Here is a 26,040-nt window from a genome sequence, read left to right on the forward strand (position 1 = left end):
GCCTTGTCTTTTGACTCTGAGGGCATTTTGCATTGTACAAATAATTGCTGACAGCAGAACCAAAGAGTTTCTATCTACATTAAGAAAATGCTCAACTAAAGGCAAATCCCAATCTGTGTCCAACTACAGGAAACACAATGCTTTGGAAAAACAGTTACAGGACTCTTGAGGCAGTAGCAAAACAGTGTGATGCGTGTTGTGCACAACATGTGACAGATACAAATTATAAAAACAAGACTGTCCCACACTCACAGTGAAATGTCCAGTGCACAAACATCAAGGGGTGAATACTCTATACAGGCATGGGCTGCACTTTTCAATAATTTTAAGCGAAAGCTGGCACAGCTGGATTTAGTTTTTCTCAGTTTATATGGACAGGGAGTTTTTTTGACCCACAAGGGAGCAAAGGTAGATAGAAAAATAGAGACAAGGGAAGGGGAGGAAGAGAGAACGAGAGATAAGATGAAAGAGAAAGCTTCCTGGCATGATAATGTCAGTGGACCATCACATCTAGTACAGGGTCCCAGTAAACCACATGTTTCCCGTTCAGTACAGAGTGTGTGTGGGTGAGTACGGGTGGAGGAAGAGAGGAGTATTGATAACAAGCCATCTGTGTTTTTCATGTGTGATATTCACGTTAAGTACACTACATAGAACGAAGTTCAAATGTCTGAGTACACTGAAAATCTGGGATTCAAAACCGAATGTAAACCTAGAAATAAATAGAAATGTTGAAATATTTGAAACAAAGAATAACAAAGGTAAAGCGAATAATGTTGATCATCTCATAAAAAGGCCACATGTCAAGGTCTGGGTAGATTAGATGGTGAGTGAACAATCAGTTTTCGTTGTCAATGTGTTGAATGCAGGGGAAATGATCAGGAGTAAAGACCTGTGCGACTTTGACAAGGACATGGCCAGATGACTGGGTCAGAGCATCTCTGAAACGGAAAGGCTTGTGGGGTGCTCCCATTCAGCAGTGGAGAGTACCTATCAACAGTGGTCTGAGGAGGGACAAACCACAAAGCAGTGACAGGATGTTGGGCACCTAAGGTTCATCTATGCACGAGAGCAACTAAGGCTGTACCATCTGTTCAGAAACCGAAAGAAGGTATACTGTGGCACAAGTCACAGAAATTGTTTAAGATGGTGACAGGTGGAATGGGTCACAATGCACAGTGCATCACTTCCTGCTTTGTAGCTGCAAACCGGTCAGAGTGCCCATGATGACCCGTCCACTGTCCAAAACACCTAAAATGGGCACAGGAGCATCAAAACTGGACATTGGAGCAGTGGAAGTAGGTTGCCTGATCTGATGCCTGATCTGTTTTCTATTACATCAAGTGGACGGCCATGTACATGTGTGCCGTTTACCTGGAGAAGTGATGGCACCAGGAGGCACTCTAGGAAGACGACAAGCCGGTGGAGGGAGTGTGATGCTCTGGGCAATGTTCTGCTGGGAAACCCTGTGTCCGGCCATTCATATGGACGTCAATTTGACATGTGCCAGCTACCTAAACATTGTTGCAGACCAGGTACACCCCTATGTGGCAATGGTATTCCATGATGGCAGTGGCCTCTTTCAGCAGGATTATGCGCCCTGCCATACTGCTTGAGAATGGTTGGAGGAACATAATGAAGAGCTCAAGGTGTTGCCCTGGCATCCAAATTCCCCAGATCTCAATCTGATTGAACATCTGTGAGATGTGCTGGACCAACAAGTCCGATTCAAGGCGGCTCCACCTCGCAACTTACAGGAATTTAAGGATCTGCTGCTAATGTCTTAGTGCCAGATACCACAGGACACCGTCATCTTGTAGTCCATGCCTCAGCGTGTCAGCACTGTTTTGGTGGCACGCAGAGGACCAACAGCATATCAGTCATAATGTTTTGGCTCATCAGTGTATGTGACATTAACCATGTTAACTCCTTTGTACAAAATGTCAGATTTCCTTGCTTCCATTGAAGTACTCATTGCATAATGTTTGCATCATTCTTAAGCCATGCTGGTTAACATGGATTATCAGATTTCGCACAAACTTTGAGTCCATGCCAGCTTGAGTGCATGCTGTTATTAAAGCAAAAGGGTGACAAAACAAATTTTAAGAGGTTTGAAATGTATATGTTTCAATTTAACATGTCACTCATTGCTATGCTGATAATATAATTAGCAATTATGAAAAATGCAAAATAGCAGCATTTTCACATGTGTTCTCAAACTGTTGTACCCCTCTGTATATCTAATTGAAAAACCACACATTGTAATTTACTGGATATTACAAAGATGCAGCCATCTAATACCATTTCATTTTATATCAGTACATCAATAAAAAAAATAAAAATAGATTGTCAGTTGTATTTGGGACTGAAGGGCAAGAAAAAAAAATAGTGACATCATTAGTGGAATAAAGGTAATTTATCTAATGTATTGTATTATTTTAAAAAATAAACTAGGGTACAAAATCTGAAAAGCAAAGCAGACGAGAGCACATTTCAAGCTAAATGTGAGATATAGACTGGATTTTAAAAATGACCAGAAACCAGAGATCACAAAAATTAAATAAGAAGAACTAGGATCTATATCTATATAATCAATAGGGGTAATTTCCTGTTTCTTGAGCAGCACTCATATCAGATGCTGATGCAGTTTGCATTTGGGCCCAGAGTTTTGGCTTTAGTAACAATAAATAACGTGTAAATGCCGCCATCTAGTGGTCAGAAGCAATACATACATTAAGATTTCAGATACAAAGACTTGCAAACGTTCAAGTTCTCCTGTCCCATTTATGTTTGGAACATAACTGCTCACATTATTTTTCACATTAAATGGCACTTTCCAGGAATAAGGCACAAAATAGAGCTTGAAAATAGTGGGGTCTGTGAAAGGTGTTTAGCTTGGAGAACATTTTCTTCAAACACCTAAGGACGTAATGGTAAATATGACCCGTTTTGTTCAATATGAGATTTGCAATGTTTGCAACCCTGTTACCAAACTTTGGGACATCTGAATTTAATTTAGTTTAAAGCCATAATTTGTGCAATGTGTGTTCTTTTTAAGCAATAAACACAACTCAAGTGAATAAAATGTAAAAATTTGAAACAAGAACAAAATGCCAAAATGGGTAATAGGCTTGGACAGACAATAAAATGTATATAGTCACATTTTCACTATGAGACCAGGTTGGAATTAACAGTATGTAATGTAAAAGATCTCTCTTTAAAGAAAATTGATTTTGTGCCTTTTTCTCTTAAAAGTAAATAAAATAATAGAACACCAATTTGTACCCTATTATGCATTATCAAATAAAACATATTAAATGACACACCCACCAGACCATTTGAAAACATACTGCTCTTTAATTAGACACTAATATCAATTGTAAATACAAATGTATAAATATACTGATTAAACTGCTGCAGCCACTATTGCAGTAACAATACTATAGAAATACCACATCATTTTTCAATAATGTATCACTCAGTAAAAACAAAAAAGAAATGCCAGAGCAACACAAAGTACACAAACATAAATAAGCTATTGTTGTTAGGCTCTCACAAGTTTAATTTAAGGTTTTTATACAGCAGGTGAAGAATTCAGTTAGTGATATTCCTGAGTGAAGTAACATATAACCCAATTTATTCCAAGCGAAACAGAATTCCACCATTATGCACAGCAAGAAAAGAACAGCATACGGCACATATATGTGCTTGGCATTGTTTCATTCAGTATTGTAAACACGCATGCACACAGTATAGAAAATAAAGTGAATGATAAAACTCATTCCACATAGCGGCCGACTATTTAATTTAGGCAAGATCTTACAAAGTTTTGAGCCAACTATACATCATCAGCACAGATGAAGGGGGGTTCTTCTGTGAATGTCCTCACAAAAAAAAAAAAAAAAAAAGTGCCATTGTGTATAAAAAGGAAACTCCCACCTTTATTAAACTATGAAAAAGCAGGTAAGCGAGTGCCATACATCCATTTTAGAACTACAAAACTGATGGTGTATCTCTAAGCAGCTTAGTAAATCCCATCTAATACATTTTTCAGTTTTTACAATCTTATAAAACTCATTAGTTCATAACACCAATTCCAAGAAAATACTACAATCAAGTCCTGTTTCTATGTCAAGAGGTGGGATTCAACAATCAATAACAAAGGCATGTAGTCACTCCAAAAGTCAGTCAAGTTACCACTCTAAAAACAAAGAATTTATCATTTTAAAGGATTACAGACTTGTAAAATATAATTTTAAAGGGATAGTGCACCCAGAAATGAAAAGACTCACCCACATCATTCCAAACTTGAACACAAAAGGAAATGTTAGACAGAATGTTAGTCTCTTTCATTGTGATGGAGGCTTCCAGTCCCAAACATTCTGCCTCCTTTACCATTCCTCTGAAGAAAGTCATACGGGTTTGGAACAACATGAGGGTAAGTAAAGTATGACAGCATTGCATTTTTGGGTAATTTAGGTCAAAGCTTTTCCCAGAACAAATAGTTTCTACTGTAAAACACTTGCTTTGCTCCAGCTTACATTTACACAGATTTGCAGCAGGATCATATAGCAGCGGCAGCCACAACGCAACAGTAGCACTGGACATCAGAGCTGTCCATATTCAAATTCAGTATGCAACACTCATGCAAGCAAAACGTTCAAATCAAAACTACCCCTACGAGTCCCCACTCCCTCCCTAGACCATATTAATTACAAAGTACAAGGGTTAGTCTTTAATTTACTTGCAATCATGGCATCTACATCTTTTGTGGAAAGTCATACAGCTTTTTTTTTTTTAGGGTGAGTTCATGCTAACAAATTTTCATTTTGGGGTGAATTATCCCTTTGATAATGTAGTACAGTATGTGCCAAAAATTAAGGAAAAGTGCTGATGAGTATGGAAATTATACTACTGAGGCATACATTATATCTCAAATGGTCTCACTAACATCATTATACCTCATCAATAAAAATCATTTAAAAAATCTATAGGCTTCAATAAAAATATGTAATGCTGATTTAACATTTATATACATTTAATCAAAAATGACAGGTTTGGAACTGTCATTGCAGTGCGTGTCCCCCTAAACAACCTTTTGGTTTCCTCATATTCCTTTTGTTCTATATCTCGGTCTCTTTTTGTGCTTTAGTCTCTTCAAGTACTCAATAATACTCACCATCTTCCGCTACAACTGTTCCATGTCCCCCTCTAAACGACCATCTTAGTCCATATAAACATACATAGGTGTCACATTATGTCATCCAATAAGCATACATATAAAGAGCATCATAAAGCACTTATGGAACTTTGTATCTGTTAAGAAGTATTTGATGTGTGCTTATAAATGTGTTTGCATGCCTTCTGACATTGTGTGAAGTATGGAACGCTCAGGAGGAGAGTTTGGAGTAACTGGGTGGGGAGAACTTCCGCTTCAGATATTTTAGGATGTAGAGCGGCAGACAGCTGACCAGCGTGATGGCGCACACCTTCCACAAAAACACCCATGTTGTGATAAACGAAAGATCTGAAAACAAAAGACACAGATTAAGAAATTAAAACACCAAAACAAAAATCACTTCACACTCGTTCATACATCAAGGTAGCAGTTTATGCTCTGAAAAACAGGATCATCAGGCTGAGAATGAAGTGGATGGGTTGCACTGCACTGATGGAATGTGGGTAAAAAAATGAGTGATCACAGAGTTATGGCACATCTGAATGGCTCCTCATCTAGGGGCCCACAAACAAGAGTGAAGCCGAGAGAGGAGAATGGACTAGAAGTAGGAATTATTTGAGTAGGAATACAGTTGAAGTCAGAAGTTTACATACACCTTAGCCAAATACATTTAATCTCTGTTTTTCACAATTCCTGTAATTTAATCTTAGGGAAGCATTCCCTGTATTAGGTCAGGTTAGGATCACTATTTCAAGAATGTGAAATGCCACAATTATAGTAGAGAGAATTATTTATGTCCGCTTTTATTTCTTTCATCACATTACAAATGGGTCAGAAGTTTACATACACTTTGTTAATATTTGTTAGCATTGCTTTTTAATCGTTTAATTTGGGTCAAACATTTTGGGTAGCCTTCCACAAGCTTCTCACAATAAGTTGCTGGAATTCTGGCCCATTCCTCCAGATAGAACTGGTGTAACTGAGACAGGTTTGTAGGACTCCATGCTCATACATGCTTTTTCAGATCTGCCTACCAATTTTCTATTGGATTGAGGTCAGGGCTTTGTGATGGCCACTCCAAAACCTTGACTTTGTTGTCCTTAAGCCACTTTGCCACAACTTTGGAGGTATGCTTAACGTCATTGTCCATTTGCGACCGAACTTTAACTTCCTTGCTGAAGTCTTAAGATGTTGATTTGTCCTTCCTCATGATGCCATCTATTTTGGGAAGTGCACCAGTCCCTCCTGCAGCAAAACACCCTCACAACATGATGCTGCTACCCCCATGCTTCACGGCTGGGATGGTGTTCTTCAGCTTGCAAGCATCACCTTTTTTCCTCCAAACATAACAATGGTCATCACGGCCAAACAGTTCAAGTTTTGTTTCATCAGACCAGATGATATTTCTTCAAAAAGTAAGATCTTTGTCTTCATGTACACTTGCAAGCTGTAGTCTGGCTTTTTTTAATGGCGGTTTTGGAGCGGTGTCTTATTCATTGCTGAGCAGCCTTTCAGGTTATGTCGCTAAAGGACTTGTTTTACTGTGGATATAAATTCTTGTCTACCCGTTTTCTCCAGCATCTTCACAAGGTCCTTTGCTTTTGTTCTGGGATTAATTTGCACTTTTTGCACCAAACTATGTTCATCCCTAGGAGACAGAATGCATCTCCTTCCTGTGCGGTATGATGGCTTCATGATCTCATGGTGTTTATACTTGCGTACTATTGTTTACACAACGAATGTGGTACCTTCAAGCATTTGGAAATTGCTCCCAAGGATGAACCAGACTTGTGGAGGTCCACAATTTTTTTTCTGAGGTCTTGGCTGATTACATTTGGTTTCCTCATAATGTCAAGCAGAGGCACTGAGTTTGAAGGTAGGTCTTAAAAAACATCCACAGGTACACCTCCAATTGACTTCAATTAGCCTATCAGAAGGTAGACAACCCTACCTGCCCTGCTCAAAGGGAGTAACTGTAAGTGACCTCAACACTGGCTTTGTGTTGTTCCAAATAAAGATTGTCCTAGAACACTTTTACTAACATCCTCAAATTATAGAGTGCAACAATTTGGTTTAAGTAGTATTACATTTGCATACATTTTTCTACTATGAGCTCCAAGTTTCTTAATCGATGGTTTTAATTCTGTTTAAGACATCAGTCTGTATTATTTTAACTTCATTTTTCAAAGATCATGTTTAATGTGAATGAAGCGATCGAGTCGGTCTTCCTACACTTCCAAACTAATATATTTATAAATATTTTGCAATATTCATAAAATGTATCGTTTCTATACTTATAGTCAGCAAATTTAAATAATTACTTTTACATATTTATATCACTTTGAATTTGATGATGTAATTTTAAAGGCTTTATGGGATTATGGTTCATTCCCTAATCAAAGACAGTAAGTACACAGTCTTGTACTTTTGTCTTTTTGTCCAATTTTCAAATACTTTTTAGCTTCAAATCAAAGTATGTAATGTTGTGATTCACCTCGGAGCTGGTAGGTTTGGTTCATGGTTTAGAACTCTTATAAAGGATTTTATAAAATCCCTATGGAAAAAATGAATGGGACAAATACATACAGAACCACAACAGTCGAAAAAGTGGGAAGACACTGTTGCACATTATACAGAGATGCCTCATTCTTCTCATAATTGGCTACTTGCCTAAAGGCTTGACATAATTTTCTGGAATTTTCCAAGCTGCTTAAACAGAGTTGCTAAACATTTTTTTTACATCAAATTTAAGACTTTTTAAGACCTTTTTCAAGACCTGAACAAATCAAATGAATACACCCTATCCCCATCTTAAAACAATTAAAAAAATAAATCATGTAATCACAGACTCTTTCTTAAACAGGCAAGGGCACACATTCAACATGGCCTTAACATTGCTTTTCAGTAAAACACGGTAGGCTATATGCAAGTTTAAAATACTCAAGACGTGTTTTCCACAAATATATCGTTAAAATCGGTTTATGTACCATTGCATAAATGGATACAAATTAGAGGTCGACCGATATTGGATTGTGCTGATTCAGTAAAGTGTTAAAAGAAAGCCAGTTAATCTGCCAATAGTTTTTAAAATTGGTAGCTTATATTAAATGTTCTTAGTCTTTCTTTCCTGTGATGGGGAGGGCAAGACCAAGGCTCCAAGAGTCCAAATTGAATTAAATTCCAGATGCAGTTTATGGTGCAACCAAAATACCAATAACCAGGGGAAAAATATTTTATTCATAGCACAGAACTTTTAACTTCAAAAGGCTGAAATACACTCTTATTTTGAAATGTATGTGCTCCACTCCTTCCAGCTGCTCATTCAAACAGATAACGGGAATACAATGTGCTCTCCTACAATAATCTACAACATATTACAATGTAAACAATTAAAAGTAAACATTGCCATCATCGACAGTTGAACATTTGTAATCTCTTGTCATAAATTACTAATATAGCTTAGAAAATACAACAGTGTCATGCTTACACTTTGATGGACTCAGTGCATGCATTTATTTAAATCATATTCTTTTGAAGTTTGATAATCACATTAGGTCATATCATGATTCCTGTCTTTATGCCCCCAAATTTAAGACCTGTTTATATAATTAAGACTTTTGTTGTCTAATTTAATCATTTTTATGACCTTAAATTAGGGAAAACTAAATTTCAGACATAAGGATCCACAGGAACCCTGTTAAAGGCACAGTTAACTTAGTGAATGTAAACTTCTGACAAACTGGAATTGTGATATAGTCAATAAAAAGTGAAACAATCTGTATGTAAACAATTGTTGGAAAAATGACTCATGTCATGCACAAAGTAGATGTCCCAAACGTCTTGCCAAAACTATAGTTTGCTATAATATGAAATATGTGGAGTGGTTAATTTTTTTTTAGTTTTAATGACTTCAGCCCAGATGTATGTAAATGTCTGACTTCAACTATTTGGGAAGCATCTCACAATTCGTTTTTTGATTTAGGTAGTCAAGCATGGCTTCATGTCGCAAGAACATTGGTTGTTTTCTTAAGCCATTTTGTTCTTGACTATTATACCTATCTAAAGAATACATTGCATTTGTGCTGAGTGACTCCAGCCAGGTCTCTTAAGCAACCAAAATTGTCCCGGTTGCTAGGGAGGGTAGAGTCACATGAGGTAACCTCCTCATGGTCACGATTAGTGGTTCTCGCTCTCAATGGGGTGTGTATTATGTTGTGCGTGGATTGCGGAGAATAGCATGAGCCTCCTCATGCCGAGTCTCCGTGGTGTCATGCACAACGAGCAACGTGATAAGATGCACGGATTGACGGTCTCAGAAGTGAAGGCAACTGAGACTTGTCCTCCACCACCCAGATTGAGGTGAGTAACCATGCCACCACGAGGACCTACTAAGTAGTGGGAATTGGGCATTCCAAATTGAAAAAAAAAAAAATTCAATACAGAGAATGTTTATTTGATTTGTGTTTGTTTGAAATGCATCTTTTTGTAGAATATAAGACGCAGCAGATTTTGCAGTATGAGACAACACATGGCTTTATGTCTCTGTAAAGTTTTGTCATAAGTATATTTTTCAAAAACAAATTTCTTTAAATTAAAATATATTTCAGATTATTATTTAAAGAATTGTGATGCATCAGTTAATCATGGTTTTCCCCAACCCATAGTTGCATACAGAAAATGGTAACTGGTGGGATGACAGTCAAAACACAGGGAAAGACAAACCTACCCAGAAAAGCTCCTAAGGTCACACGACCTATGCCTGAGGCACAGCCAAAGAGCAGAGACAGCGAGAGAAAAGAAGAATAGAGAGACATCTTAAAAGTTGTGGTTACAACCAGGCTGTACTGGTACGAGTGTTTGGATTGGATATTGTAACCATAGCCTGTGGGCCATCTGTCACAGAGGATATTTGCATTTTGTGATGACCCAGAATTTGCACTGCTGTCTGTCATTACAATTGGTTTAGATTAATTTGCCACCCCCCGCAGTACATTACATCTTCGTCCTCACATTCTGCTTTACACTACTGATTGTACTGATAAATACACATGCAATCTTTTTTTATTTAAAAGATCTAATGTTTTGTTTAAGTACTTTGTTACTTTTGGAACTTGTGTGTCCCACCTTTATTGCTTGCAATTTATTTTTAGTATCCCCAAATTATTCAAAGTGATCAGGGTATTAACCTTACCTCTCACCTGTTCCAGTAAGTTCTGAAACAGCTGCACATTAAACAAAACCTGTCTAGCGCATAACATGGACAAAGACAGGGTGTGCTGGGGAGATTCCAACAGACGTTGAAGTCTGTCCTCTGTGCTAATTGTGAGCAGTTGGACAAGGACTGGGAGGAGGGTTACCTTGGCTGTTGTTGGCTGCATGAGAGGTGCTACAAGACAGTACAGGGTTTAGTCCCAACGATCTAGTCTTTGGTAACAAAGTTTGTGGGCTTTTGGCTGTGCTTCACAACTTCGCTAAAATCTCTGAGTCTCCAAAAAATGTGTTGTCTTATGTTTCTGGGTTTAAACAGAGACTCATTCAGGCCAGAAAGTTAGTTTGTTTTGAGTTAAACTCGAAAAACTACAAGTCATGAAACGTCTGTGTGATCGTACTATGTGATCGTACTGAATGTCGTATTTTTGAACCGGGAGATCAACTTCTTACTTTTTGCATCCTTTAGTTTGCTCTCCTTTTGAGGCTACGTTTGATGGCCCATATGTCGTGGAGCATAAAGTGAGTGATGAAAATTATGTGATCTCCAGCCCGTTACAGAACAAATCAACCCAGTCATGTTCATTTAACGAAGCCCTCCTATGAAAGCAAGTCCGATTCAAATGATTCAAACCTTGTTCATCCCGCTCTCTTTGCCACTTAAATTTTTTTATGTAGTTCGATGTAGCGGGTGGGGAGGATGAGGATATTGATCCCGAAGATTGCGTTTTGTGCAGCCGATTGAATAATTCAGAGTCATTGAAAAGGCTAGACTTCATTCTTAGTCAATAGTCTCCTTTGCAACGTGCAGAGTTGAGTGCGTTATTGCAGAGTTTTCCAGACTTGTTTGGATATATGCCATCCGAAACAGATTGGGGAGAGTATGATATTGATGTGGGGGATGCTTAACCCATTCAACATAATTTTTATTGTGTCTTGCCAGATAAATGTAAGATAATGAATGCAGAAATGTAATACATGCAGGAGAATGACATAGCTGCACCATCTTTTTTTAAATTGGGCATCTCCATGTCTTTTTGTTGGAAAACCTGATGGGTCGGTGAGATTTGGCACTGATTTTCATAAAGTTAACAGTGTAACTAAACCACATCATCAGGTAGGTTCAACTAAATTTGTGAGAAAGTTTGATTTCTAAAAGGCTACTGGGCAAGTGCCTTTGAGCCAGCGAGCTCAGAATATTTGTTCCTTTATCACTCCGTCAGGCCTCTATTCTTACTAAGTCATGAGTTTTGGTTTAAGGAATGCCCCGGCAACGTTCCAACGCCTCATGAACTGAGTAATTTCATGTCTCGAAGGATGTGCAGTGTATCTGAACGATCTTATTGTGTTCAGCGATAGTTGGGACATGCATATAAAACGCATTTGTTCAGTTTTGAAACACTTATCAGTGGCATGGCTCATGATAAATTTGTGAATTTGCTAGGGCTACCCTATGTAACTTGGAAAAGTGGTGGAAAAAAGTGAGATCCATCTGGTGCAGGCTGAAATTCAGGCCATTCAGAATTTCTCTTCTCCTATGACCAAAAAGGACTTTATGATGTTTTTTAGTTTAGTGGGCTATTATCGTTCTTTTTGTCTTAATTTTTCCACCGTCCAGCGGCCAAAAGTTTAGAATAATGTACAGATTTTGCTGTTTCAGAAGGAAATTGGTACTTGAATTCACGAAAGTGGCATTCAACTGATCACAAAGTATAGTCAGGACACTACAGATGTAAAAAAAAAAAAAAGATTTTTGATCAAGTCTAGACAGGACTATTCCAGCCTTATCCTTGAGTAGTCATGCTAAATTACTAATTTTGTACTAGAAAATAATTTGCCATTATATCAAACACAGTTGAAAAATATTTTGTTTGTTAAATGAAGCATAATATTGTCTTTGTGTTTGTTTTTGAGTTGCCACAGTATACAATAGACTGGCATACCTTAAGGTCAATATTAGGTAAAAATTGGCAAAAAATAAACATCTTTTTCTAGAAACTCAGTCAATCACTGTTTTGAGGAATAAAGGCTATACAATGCTACTAATATACAATGAAGATTTCATACCAAGGTGTACAGACTTAAAAGACAAAGGACAACTGACTCTAACAAGGACAGAAAGAGATGTGGAAGGCCAGATGTACAACTAAACAAGAGGATAAGTACATCAGAGTCTTTAGTTTGAAAAATAGATGCCTCACTGAATTCTACCAACTCAACACCAGTTTCATGTATGACAGTAAAGAGAAGACTCAGGGCTACAGGCCTTATGGGAAGAATTGAAAAGAAAAAGCCAAGATGGACTACACTCTTGAAATGGAATACATATACTTATCAATTATTTGCCAACAAAAATTTTCATTAGCAATTAACAAGGACAATTGCATCATGTGAACTTCTGCAGTTAATCCAGGATGGACTTCAAAAGACATTAGTCATTAATCTTACAGTTCATACAAAATCTGTGTTTAAACACTGAGCCTTAACACTTACTTCGTTCAATAATTTTAAACGATGACTTGCACTATACATTAGTAATATTGGCATTCATTTCATGATGTTAGCCAGAGGGGAACTGGCCCCCCACAGTGAGTCTGGTTTCTCCCAAGGTTATTTTTCTCCATTAACCAACATTTTATGGAGTTTTGTTTTCCTTGCCACAGTCGCCTTCGGCTTGCTCACTGGGGCTCTAAATAAAATTATTATTTAATTACTTATTTTTAAACACAATTCACAATTGTATTTTATCAAACTACACAATGATGACTTTAAGACTTTATAGATATTACAGGTTAATCTTCTGTTAATGCGCTCCCTGTGTTGTGAAAGCTGCTATACAAATAAAAACTTGAATAAAAAAAAATTATAAAAAAAAAAAAAAAAAAAAGGTTAGAGTGGGCAAAGAAACACAGACATTGTACAACAGATAATTGGAAAAGAGTGTTATGGAATTTTATGGATTTTAACCCATTCAACTTTAGTGGGATCAGCTAGACTGTAAGGTGCATGAGAAGTGCCTGACAAGACTGTCACCTGAGTATCAAACTGACAGCTGACAAACTGACAGCTATAATGTCAAGGATCTGCAAAGCTGTCATTGCTGCACATGGAGGATTTTTGATGAGAATTCTATGAAGTAGTTTACGAAGTTCTGAAAGTTTTTTCCCAAATTATAATAGTAATTTTTCAAGTTATTAATGTCCTGACTATACATTGTGATCAGTTGAATGCCACTTCAACAAAAGTTGTTTCCATAAGAGCAAAATCTGTACATTATTCCAAACTTTTGGCCACCAGTGTATATATTGTTTATTTGTGTGCATTGATACAGTTTCTGTTCACAGGGATTCTTGAGAGCCACTGTCTTATGGAGAGGGGTGTAACGACCCTGAGTTTGCATTGCTGTTTGCGCTCTGTGTCATTGCGATTGGTTTTGTACAATTTGCTTCATTGCGCGCACACACTTTATTTTGTGCCCATCACCCCACCCCTCTTGTGATAATACAACTTCAAAATAGGCAAAGAAATAAATGACAAATAGCGCGACGGATAAAACGACACATAGAACGACAAATAGACAGAATACAATATAGACAGACAGAAATAGATAAATAGACAGAACGATAGATGGATAGTTGGATGGATAGATAAATAGACTGACAGATAAATAGTTAGACAGACAGAAAGGTAGATTAATAAATAGCTTGACAGACACAGAAAGACAGACAGTTATATACATAGTTAGACAGCCAGATGATTGATTGATTGATTGATAAATTGTTAGACAGACAGACAGAAAGGATATTATGATGGATGATAAGATATACAGAACAATAGATAGACAGACACCGAAAGAGAAAAAGTTGGATAGACAGACAGACAAATAGTTAGACAGACAGATAGATAAATAGTTAGACAGACAGACAGACAGACAGACAAAGTGTTGTAGGCAAAAGAAAGTTCTTACCAAAATACTCGTTGAGAAAGGCGAGGGAGGCAAGGTAGCAGCCCAGGCTGATGAGCTCGGCTACCACCATGAGCCAGTGCCAAGTGCGGATGGTCAACGCCACCATCAGCAGCTCTGTCAGGATAAGAGCAGTGAAGGAAATTGCCACCACATGCACAAACTCCTGATCGAACAGAACCAGGGCCCCGTACATCAGAATACCCCCTGATGGACAGAAGGTTGTGTGAGAACTAACAAGGGCTGATATAAAACCATGTAATGTTTTAAAGAGCATCAAAACACAAGCACAAAGCATTTTCAGATAAACAGGGAAAAAACTAATACATTTTTTTTAATGAATCAAGAAGGTCCTGGACAGATAAATAAAACATAAAATTCTATATGCAGTATGTGAACATTAATTTATAAACAAGGTAAATGAGTGATCTATTTAGCAGTAGAGAAGGAAATAATGTTGGTTAAAGTTTAAATAATGTATTAAAAATGACTATGTTATAAAGTGCCCCCAAAAAAAAAAATATATATATATATATATATATATATATATATATATATATATATATATATATATATATATATATATATATATATATATATATATTTTCTATATTTCTGGGTGGTCTCTGGGTTGGCTGAGAGTCTGGACTGGGGGGGTCTGTAAAGGTTGAAAGCCTCTACTCTGAGGTCATTTTAACTTTTATTAGTGTCTCAAAAGTGTTGATTTTACACCGTTTCCATTTATTCAATGAATTACTCTGATTAACCCTTTCAAACGTACCGTCACATATTTAATAATTGGGCCACACAGGGTAGCGTCACGCAAGCACCAATCAGCCACAACAATAAAACCACCTGCCTACAATTGTGTTGGTCCCCCTCCTGCCACCAAAACAGCGCCAACTCCCATTTCAGAATAGTATACTGAGATGCTATTCTTCTCACCACAATTGTACAGAGCGGTTATCTCAGTTACCGTATACTTTGACAGTTTGAACCAGTCTGGCTATTCTCTGTTGTCCCCTCTCATCAACAAGGCATTTCCATCCACAGAACTACCACTCACTGGATGTTTTATGTTTTTGGCACCATTCAGAGTAAATTCTAGAGACTGTTGTGTGAGAAAATCCCAGGAGATCAGCAGTTACAGAAATACTCAAACGAACCCATCTGGCACCAACAATCATCCATGCAATTATCTAATCAGCCAATCATGTGGCAGCAGCGCATAAAAATCACACAGATATGGGTCAGGAGCATCAGTTAATTTTCGCATAAAAAAATCAGATTGGGGAAAAATGTGATCTCAGTGATTTAGACCATGGCATGATTGTTGGTGCTAGATGGGCTGGTTTGAGTATTTTTGTAACTGCTGATCTCCTGGGATTTTCACGTAAAACAGTCTCTAGAATTTACTCATAATGGTGTCAAAACAAAAGCATCCAGTAGAGCAGCAGTTCTGCAGATGGAAATATCTTGTTGATGAGAGAGGCTGCCGTTCCTCACACATAAGAACCACGTAAATCTCCCTATTTTTCCTCAATCCGATGTTGGCAGGTATGCAGACAAAGTGCGATTATCCGATGCATGCAGCCAAGTCTGTTTACATTAGTGCTTGTCACACACACAAAATATTATTTGTTCATTTGTTTTTTTTACAGCTATAGAAAAAAAAAAAACAGTAATTGTTAACATGTTTACTATATTATATACATTATTTTTTAAGACAAGAAAAAAAATAAATACTCATCTACACTCTGCCCCCCCTCTACCGGCTGTGCAGTATCACACGCAAAATTAACTCACTCCACGGGGCACTGCAGGGGAATTTAGACCCAACTAATGAAAAGGTTAACTTGTGTCCATCTAGAACTTCAGCCTAAACGAGTTTCTTCCGGGATCTCTCGACCCTTGCTCGCGGATTGCTCTTAATTCACACACAGGCGTGTTGAGTCTGTCGGAACAGAGTGGCGAACCCTGACCCTGCTTGTGACGCTCCATGCTCACTCGGTTCCTCAGCCTACTGTAACCATCTCTGCTTTCATTTTAATCATAAACGCCAGCGCAATCCAGCCTAATGGCCTCTAACTGATCACATAATTGCCTCTCTTCATACGGCAAACATTCCTCAGGGTTACTCTCTGGACTAAATTAAATCTTTGCTCATATTTCCCTGTTGTTCTTGTCTCTCTGTATTAAGGTTTAATTAAAAAGCAGGAGCTGTCAGACGGGGACACTGATCTCGATTGCTTACTGCATGGATCGATTTACAGTGTGGATAAAGGAGCCGTGTGCGTGTGAGAGCTGGCGATGGTCCAAAAGATACGTTCATGAATAGAACTCCTCCGAATTTGCAGGACAATGCTCAAGGATTCATTACTAGACAGCATTTCCACAGCTCACAACTATTTTATTAGAATGTAAAGAGGTTGTTCGGAACTCTGTACTATATATATATATATAAAAATGTTGTGTTATGTTTTATTTCCCTTAAATGCATTTATTACAGAGACAGTCCCCCTATAGCAAACAGACACAGTGGTGAAAAACAGCTCAAAATCCGTTTTCTATAACAGTATATGAATAAAAATAATAATCTTAAATTTGGTTATGATTCGGTTGAGTGGAATTTGATAAAATGTTATTTAGTTGGTACAATTCATAATTATATTCATAAATATGCTAAAGAAACAAATATAAATGCGACAATCGAACATGTCAGTGCCACAAGCTGATTGGGGCTTTGAATAAGTTTACAACTAAAAACAGGCCAAGAAATTCATTTTGAACGTGAAATTAATGTATAATAAATGGGGAATTATTATAGCATTTATTTAATTGCATAATTGATGCACTGAATTTTCAATAACCCTTTCTATGTCTTTGAGAATTCATAAGTTAAAGGCACAGACAGGTAGCACAATTTTCCACACTCAGTCCAGCTAAAATAATCATCATGCCTAAATTCACAACAGTACAGGGAATTGGTGAGCTGCTATTTGTGGTCAAACAAAAAATATCATACTAATCAACATTGTTCATCCATTACCTTGATATATACTTATTAAAACCCAAATCAGGAAGGTCTTAAAGGACAGGGAGCGACCCTAGTGGAGGGAAAACCAAAGTCAATATCACTTTCATGCAGCTAACACAAACAAACTCATGCTTTCAGTCTTTCATTCCTGTAAGTAACTTATATCACATATATCATGCAGTTGTCCAAGTTTAAGGTAAGTTATCAGTATTACCATAACTACCGTTATACGGTGTGTGTATGTTGTTACCTTGGTGAGGTCTTTATAGAGCTCAGGATAGAGCAAAGCCATCTCTGGCTTCACATCCTGGTCTAGCACCAAAGAAAAGACAGGGAACATGGTGTACATGGTGGCATAACTGGGAACAAAATGGCAAAATGTTAGAAAATGTGACACATAAGCTCAAAAACTAGTGAGCTGCATACCCAAGCAACATTTTGGGCATCTTGGGAATTTTAAGCTTTAAAATCAAATGTTTGCACAAACATTGTCAAGGTAGGCAGCTAAATAGATCGAGACATATCATAAGGGGCTGGATATTGATACAGATTTCCAGATTCGATTAGATTCCGATTTACAATCTGGTCACATTTTAGTGTTTGAAAAATGAAAAACTCCCTCAATTAATGTCTTGATATTGCATATATTATGCTGCATATATACATTTTTGCTACATGTTTACTGTTAGCTTGCATATTTTGTACAATTCTCAAGTATTTCCATTACGTGGAACATTTGCTAAAATATGCAGAACATTTGCAAAATCGGTACCATCTCTTTAAGACTACCGGCATCAGTCACTTTGCACACATAACGAGAGAAGATGTGTGAGGTTTCTTTAAGGCATCCATGTGTGATTACAAATAAATGTTTTTATGTTGTTGTTTTTAATCAACAACTGACTAAAAAACAGAAAGGGCATTTAAGTCATTAATCAATGACATATGGATCCGTGGATCTCATCTTTGAGCACAGAATGCAGTGAAAGGACCAGTGTTCTAATAACATCTCCACTATACTACTCCATTACTGGTGAGTAAAACCAGAACATTTACCAGCCAGTGGCTAATCATAGACATTTTTAGTCACATAGCTCAAAATGTGGTCACACATGCAAGTGGTTTACTTGCATTATAGAGGGTTGCCACATAAAGTGAAAAAACAATCTTTTTATTTAAGAATTGATTTCAAGATTTTTTCATCTGAAAATTTATATTTTTACTCGGCCCCAATATCACAAAGTAGTGAATACAATAGAAAATATCAGTAGAACACTCAGATCAACAAAAACACTTCTGTTAACAACAAGCATTGGACCTGGACACCACTTACCCCACCATGAGGAAGCCTTGATACAGAGGAACAGATGCAAAGTAGAAAATTGAGGAAAACACAGCCTGAGAGAAGAGATAGACTAAATCAATATTCAAATCAAGACACTTACAATTCAAATCAAGAGGCTGCACCACAGATACAACAAGTGCTGCTCTTGTTTTAAGAGGAAACCAATTTACCATAATGACTCCAGACACTCCAGAGATCTCAATGTCACTACAGGAGTGGTGTGTGTATTTGCGTTTGTGTGTTACCTGCATGGTGGAGATTATCATGCCGCGGTGCATGACAAACTGTCCGAGAGCTGCAGAGCGTTTGTAGCTGTTACGTCCATGTACCATCAGCAGTCTGCCGATGTGCTTAAACTGGGTTATGGAGAAATCTGCGGCCAGAGATGCCTGCTTTCCCTCCTGAAACACCAGTTAAAGTCACAATAAGAGTTTTGTGGCTTTTAGAATATTCTTGTTACCTTTGAGACAACCTATATGCTAAAAAATAAACCTTTAGGAGATATATCCACATCAACATAAATGTAGTCATTCTCCTCAGGGAAAATGGACCAAAAAATGTTGATGACACATCTTGTACTAACAGGCATAATATAATTTTTTTACATAAACTAAAGCCTATTCAGGGACGAGCCATTCAATATACCTGCCAAAACTCTTTGCAATAGGATATATATACACATCAACACAAAGAAAAAACTGTGCTTGCCAAACTATTTAATGGGGTCTTCAATACCTACTCACAAGTCACTTCTCACATTTCCATGCATCTCTACAAACTCTCCTGAATCTTAAAAATCATAATGTGATTTTTTTTATTGTATGTATTTTTTTATTTAGTTGGATGAACTTTTGCAATCAAAAAGAAGAATAGAAAAACAAAACGATCTATGTTAATGAGAAATATCTTACCTTCCCTTCAATACCAATACCACAGTCTGCAGCTTGGATCATACTGACATCATTTCCTCCATCACCTGAGAGAGATAAGAAAGATGATAGTGGGCAAACATGAGAAGACACTCTCTCAAAAATGTATGTGCTCAGAGCTTGGTTCAAGTGGGTTTGGCCTCACCTACTGGATGATGAGACTTAAAGCTTAAACCTTTTACTTGACTGTAAAACACAAGTTCGATCTGTTTTGGAGATGAGAAGAGCAACTGACCTATGGCACATGTTCTGTTGGCCGTGTGCTGTTGTAGTAATCGAACAATCTCAGCTTTCTGCGTGGGAGAGCAGCGACAGCAAACCACAGCGGGGCACTGACATGCCAGCTCCACAAACTCATGCTCGTAGTACCGCAAACAAACCTTAAAGTTCACACATGCACACACACAAACACACCATTTAGTGAGAGAACATCAACCTGGATGTTGTATATATGGAACATTTTTGACATTTTACCTCCAGAGAGTCTCCTGAGATGACCAGCGCACAGTCGTGTTTCCTCCTAAAGGCGTTCAGCTCAAGATGAGCCTCCCCGCGATTGGTTACCTGCCAAAACAACACAAAACACTTCACATTACTGAAGCACCAAAGAGCGTTCACACTCGATCCACTTCACTTTAAATTCAGATAATCAGAGGCTCTGAACCTACCGGTCTGAAGATGTGGATGTCTTGGCTTCTGTTAACTAAATGAGAGCTTTTGGCGATACATGTAGCAGTTTCCAGCTTGTCTCCTGTCAACATCCAAATCTGGAAAAAAGGGTCAAAAGGTCAGACCTGGATAAAAACATTTTTTTTTTTAAATCACTGTTGGTTTCAGTCTGTAAATGTTTTTCTTTCTTTCATTCTAGCTTTTCTTTCTTTTATCTATCCTTCTTTTTCTATTGTTTAAAATGGATAAGGCATTAAACAAAACAAAAAAAATCTACTATTAGACATGTGCCATCAGAAGGGTTTTGGGTAAGCTTAAGCTTACCATCTTAAGACAAATGTTTTTGTGAAACACCTTATGTGCCTAAGACTTTTGCACAGTACTGTATTTATTATAAATGTCACTCTAGGACAGCAGTTGTGTTTGTGTACCTTGATCCCAGCATTACGGAGGAGTTCCAGTGTGGGTCTGACATCGGCCTGCAGCTGATCTTCCACTCCAGTGAGACACAGGAGCTCCATCTCCCTCTCCAAACTCTCCACCACTGCTGCCACCTTCAGAGCACGATCATGAATACTCAGCTTTGCCTGGTTATAACGACTCTGGATGGGCAAAAAAATAAATAACACCGGGGCGAAGTTATGAGAATTTAAGGCCTGTTCATACCAAGTCTAATGAAACTAAATTACACAAAAGTATCAAATGTTAACAGATTTTCTCACTAAAACTAATCACACCAACTCCAATGGTGAATTTGTCTTCATGGAAAAAAAGTAAAGATACCTAAAATAATTGGTCACTATCTGGACAATTTATAGATGTGTGTAGACACACGATTAGAAGTGTGTAATTCTGGTGCATCACCAAATTGAATTGTAAAAATAATGACAGTGAAATATTTTCCAAAGAACCCCCCTATTTTCAATGGTTGGCCAAATACGGATAGTTCCATCCCAAACTCATGCCATTGAGTTCGCACATCACTTTTATTCCCTCTGAATGAAAAAATGGTCACCTCGGTATGATATTTCAAACTTGTTGGGCATTGTTTCATTTTAAAAAAGCACTGTGCGTGTTTTTTTGTCCTGAAAATTTGGTCTTGTTATAAACACATTCTTTCCACTGGGCTACACCGTTTACACTTCAAGAGAAACAATGTCCACACATACAAGGAAACTATAAGTTAAATCAGTGGAGAGACATTAAGAGAAATTGTGCTTACAGAGGTCAACAAATCAAGGTATATTTGTACCTCAAAGTCTTGGTACTGTTCTTCAGTCAATGATTTCTTCGCCACCACCAATGTCCGAAGGCCCTCTCTGGCCATATTCCCACACTAGAACACAATGCAACACACATTTACAGTTACACCAGCAACAGATATGACGAGAAAGTGTGTGTGGTTGTGTATTAGACAAAGAATTCAATTAGCATACAGAAAGCTTGATTTACAAAGATGTAAACAATGCTTTTAACACAATTGTTTTTACTGGAAGCATAAAAAACACTGCCACACAAATAGATAAACACATCAACACCGTAACAATCAATCATGAAAAATACAACACTGCCTGTGGGAATCTAAGCACACTGTAAAAAGATATTGGACAGCGGTTTATTTTTGATATGAAAATCAAACAAGCGAAAGTGTAGCTCTGATTACTTATTGACCAGTCCACATAGCAGCGTCTCACACGCATACAGAGCGCATCATGAATAGCCCAATGAGGATTATGACATGATGCTGCTCCCAGTCATTTGTCTTTATTTGGGTCATTCATTAATTAATAAGCCTCATCTCCGCCCCTCATTGACTGCATATTGCCAATACAATTATAATCACCAAAGGCAGAAATGCACAGGAGATGAAGGACTGTATGGACTGTCCTTGATCACAGAGAGGTTAGGACAAGTTAACATCAGAACAAGGAAGAAGTGCTGTGTGTATACTGGTTTATTTAACACTAGCTTACAAAATGTCTTGATTCTTAGTTTACAACTAATCTGTTCATAAAGCCACACAAAAAAGGGATTTAACACAAAAACATGGGCAATAATTCAATGCATCCATTTGAATTTGATCATTAAAGGAATATTCTGTGTTGAATACAAGTTAAGCTCAATTGGCAGCATTTGTGGGATAATGTTGATTGCCACAAAAACGAATTCAGACTATTTAATAAAAAAAAATATTTTAAATCTGGGTTACAGTGAGGCACTTACAGTAGAAGTGAATTGGGCCAATCCATAAACGTCAAAATAATCCCTATTTCAAAATTATAGCCACGTGACAATATGCTTGATGAGATGAAGTAGATATTCAATTGCCATGAAAGCATAACGAATGATGAGTTGAAATTAAATTTCGTAATAATCATCATTATGCCACAAATGCTGTTGATTGAGCCCAACTTTTATTGTACCAAGAATAAGTTTCCTAAAGACTGTGTCATTACACAAGTTTCACAATCTTATTGTTTTTTATTATACTGCTATTACACTGACAAATAGTGTGGAAAGAATGCTATACACATTTTAAACAAGATTTTATTATTTGGCTACAAAGGCGGTGTGGTCTAATTGAAATTTATATACATAGTTATCAATATCTTTTTAACCTTTCATTTATATTGTTGAAAGGTTGAAAAAAAGAATTTTACACTCACACTCACACACACGAATAATGTACAAATTTTGCTCTTATGGAAAGAAATTGGTACTTTTATTCACCAAACTGGCATTCAACTGATCACAATACATAGTCAGGACATTAATAACATGAAAATTACTATTAAAATGTGAAAAAAAAAAAATTATTTCAAAGAGTTCTCATTAAAAACTTCTCAACATACAGCAATAACAGCTTAGCAGATCCTTGGCATTCTAGCTGTCAGTTTGTCCAGATACTCAGGTGACATTTCACCCCACGCTTCCTGTAGTAATTTCCATAGATGTGACACTTGTCGGGCACTTCTCATGCACCTTCAAGTCTAGCTGATCCCACAAAAGCTCAATGGGGGTTAAGATCCATAACACTCTTCCAATTATCTGTTGTCCAATGTCTGTTTCTTTGCCTACTCTAACCTTTTCTTTTTGTTTTTCTGTTTCAAAAGTGTCTTTTTCTCTTCAATTCTTCAATTCTTCCCATAAGTCCTGCACCCCTGAGTCTTCTCTTTACTGTTGTACATGAAACTGGTGTTGAGCGGGTAGAATTCAATGAAGCTGTCAGCTGAGGACATGTGAGGCATCTATTTCTCAAACTAGAGACTCTGATGTACTTATCCTCTTGTTTAGTTGTACATCTGGGTACATTTAGTCCACATCTCTTTCTGTCCTTGTTAGAGTCAGTTGTCCTTTGTCTTTGAAGACTGTAGTATACACCTTTGTAAGAAATCCTTTTTTTTTTTTTGGCAATTTCAAGCATTGTATAGCCTTCATTCCTCAAAACAATGATTGACTGATGAGTTTCTAGAGAAAGCGGTTTCTTTTTTATCATTTGTGACCTAATATTGACCTTAAGGTATGCCAGTCTATTGCATACCGTGGCAACTCAAAAGCAAACACAAAGACAAGGTTAAGCTTCATTTAACGAAGTAAATAGCTTTCAGCTGTGTTTGATATAAATGGCATGTAATTTTCTAGTACCGAATTAGCAATTTAGCATGATTACTCATGGATAAGGTGTTGGAGTGTTGGCTGCTGGAAATGGGTCCTGTCTAGATTTGATCAACAATGACTTTTTTCAAATAGAGATTGGTGCTTTTTTTTTTTAAATATACATCAGTAATGTCCTGACAATATTTTGTGATCAGTTGAATGCCACTTTGGTGAATTAAAGTACCAATTTCTTTCCAAAATAGCAAAATCTGTACATTATTTCAAACTTTTGGCCACCAGTGTACACACACACACACACACACACACACACACACACACACACACACCTATAACGCCAAGCCTTATTTAAAATAAATGTATTAATTAAATATTTTTTCAGGTCAATCCTGATTTGGTGAATGGTTAGTTGTCTTTTTTTTGTGACTGAATCAGGTTCAAGGTATGAGGTTTCTGCTAATGTAGACATGAGCTGCGTGTTGTTTGATGGCCCTCCTTTGACTGTGTTTACTGTAATTTCAACATTAGTGTTTGCAATAACTGGACTAGGTAAAAGTTGCCAAAACACTGAAACTATGAAAAAACTTCAGAATAAAAATCAAATAAAAAAAAAATATTCAAACTAAAAAGACAAAGGATGATAAGGGTGAAAGAAACAGACAATTGGGATTGGAGAGTTTAAACAGCATTTATAAGCTCAGCAGCCCAAACAAACAGCAGGATGACAATTTTCCAGCCACAATAATCCATTCTTACCTCCTCCTCCAGCCAATCATTGTACTGTACAATACTCGCCATGGCAACATCAGCCCCTTTCATGTAAAACGTGATGTCGCCGGTAGCCTCCTCCTGAAAAACAATCAATTCAATTGAGAAAGCTTAAAAAACCCAGCTCAATGTATAAAATATTAGTGCTTCATTCTGATTGATGAGAGAGGTCAACGGAGAATAGCCAGACTGGTTTGAGCTGACAGAAAGGCTACAGTAACTCAGATAACCCCTCTGTACAATTGTAGTAAGCAGAATAGCATCTCCGAATGCACAACACATTGAATCTTGAGCTGTATGGGCTACAACAGCAGAAAACCACATCAGGTTCTTTATTAGGACCATAGAGTTCCTAATAAAGTGTAAAAATGAGGCCCACACAAGTAAAAAAAATTATATTTTCTAACTTTCCTATATATGCATTCTTAGCAGTTGTTTAACTACAAAAGCAAATTGCTTACACTATAATGAACATTCTGTGCACATAAAAACACACTTGCACACAGTGTTGAGACGCACCCGGACAATGATACCCATTCGCTTGCTTTCTGAAGTGAAGGGGAAGATCTGCAGGATGTAGTAGGTCAGGATGTGTCCTGCTGGGGTCTTCAGTTGCAGCGATGTAAAGTCTCTGTTGACCAGAGTCAAACCCACACTCTCGGTCCAGCGCACTAGGGCCACCTATAAAACACATGTAAGAGTTCATGATTTTGTATGTGCGCATGTGTCTTTTTGCTGTCAATGTGTTCGAAGCATCTCTAAACAGACAGGAAAGTGGGAGGGGAAAGAGGGGGAATAGAATCAGGACATGAAGCAAGCTGGATTCAAACCTCCATCCCCCTGAGCATAACGGCTCTTACACATGCACTACAAACATAAGCATTATACCATGGCTCTGATTCCTAGTTAATTTATTTTCCTTTATTTCTCCTTTTACAAAGACACACACACACACACACACACACACACACACACACACACACACACACACACACACACACACACACACACACAATTAGAACTCATGTTTCTATGACAGTGATTCCACACATTTCCTTATATGACTAATTAGACCACCCCTCTATCTGCCTGATCATTGCCAGCTGATACCCTCAAGGGCACACACACACAGGCACAAAACTGTAATTCAGGTGGTGGGAAAATGCCTTTAGGAGTTGAGTAGGGAACTGTTTTACAAAACAGGGGAGAGCCTTTACTACGCTCCATCAATCATTTCAAAATTAGAGAAAGAAAAGCTGTAATCATAAACCAAGCTCACTGTGCCCTCAACAAGCGGACAGGATCAGAACTGCACCATTTGACCTA

The 26,040-nt window shown here is 37.5% G+C and overlaps 1 protein-coding gene across 2 annotated transcripts in view; it reads right to left on the reverse strand.

Annotated features, from left to right (window-relative positions):
- Positions 1-3,354: 3,354 nt before the first annotated feature.
- atp9b (ATPase phospholipid transporting 9B) overlaps positions 3,355-26,040 on the reverse strand; it is a 65,483-nt gene continuing 42,797 nt past the window's right edge. Inside the window, exons 16-30 of one of the 2 annotated variants that reach the window (XM_052092834.1) lie at positions 25,234-25,395; positions 24,703-24,795; positions 21,584-21,667; positions 20,763-20,933; positions 20,331-20,429; positions 20,137-20,226; positions 19,898-20,042; positions 19,645-19,709; positions 18,979-19,134; positions 18,722-18,786; positions 17,639-17,747; positions 17,401-17,458; positions 14,355-14,558; positions 9,906-9,938; positions 3,355-5,527 (exon numbers count right to left, since the gene is read on the reverse strand). In XM_052092834.1, the coding sequence (XP_051948794.1) occupies positions 5,391-5,527; positions 9,906-9,938; positions 14,355-14,558; positions 17,401-17,458; positions 17,639-17,747; positions 18,722-18,786; positions 18,979-19,134; positions 19,645-19,709; positions 19,898-20,042; positions 20,137-20,226; positions 20,331-20,429; positions 20,763-20,933; positions 21,584-21,667; positions 24,703-24,795; positions 25,234-25,395 (1,671 nt within the window). In that variant the 3' untranslated portion in view covers positions 3,355-5,390. The remainder of the gene's footprint in view (positions 5,528-9,905; positions 9,939-14,354; positions 14,559-17,400; positions 17,459-17,638; positions 17,748-18,721; positions 18,787-18,978; positions 19,135-19,644; positions 19,710-19,897; positions 20,043-20,136; positions 20,227-20,330; positions 20,430-20,762; positions 20,934-21,583; positions 21,668-24,702; positions 24,796-25,233; positions 25,396-26,040) is intronic. The other variant, XM_052092835.1, reaches the window with a different exon arrangement.

Source organism: Xyrauchen texanus, chromosome 26 (genome assembly GCF_025860055.1).
Source record: "Xyrauchen texanus isolate HMW12.3.18 chromosome 26, RBS_HiC_50CHRs, whole genome shotgun sequence".
Taxonomy (NCBI): domain Eukaryota; kingdom Metazoa; phylum Chordata; class Actinopteri; order Cypriniformes; family Catostomidae; genus Xyrauchen; species Xyrauchen texanus.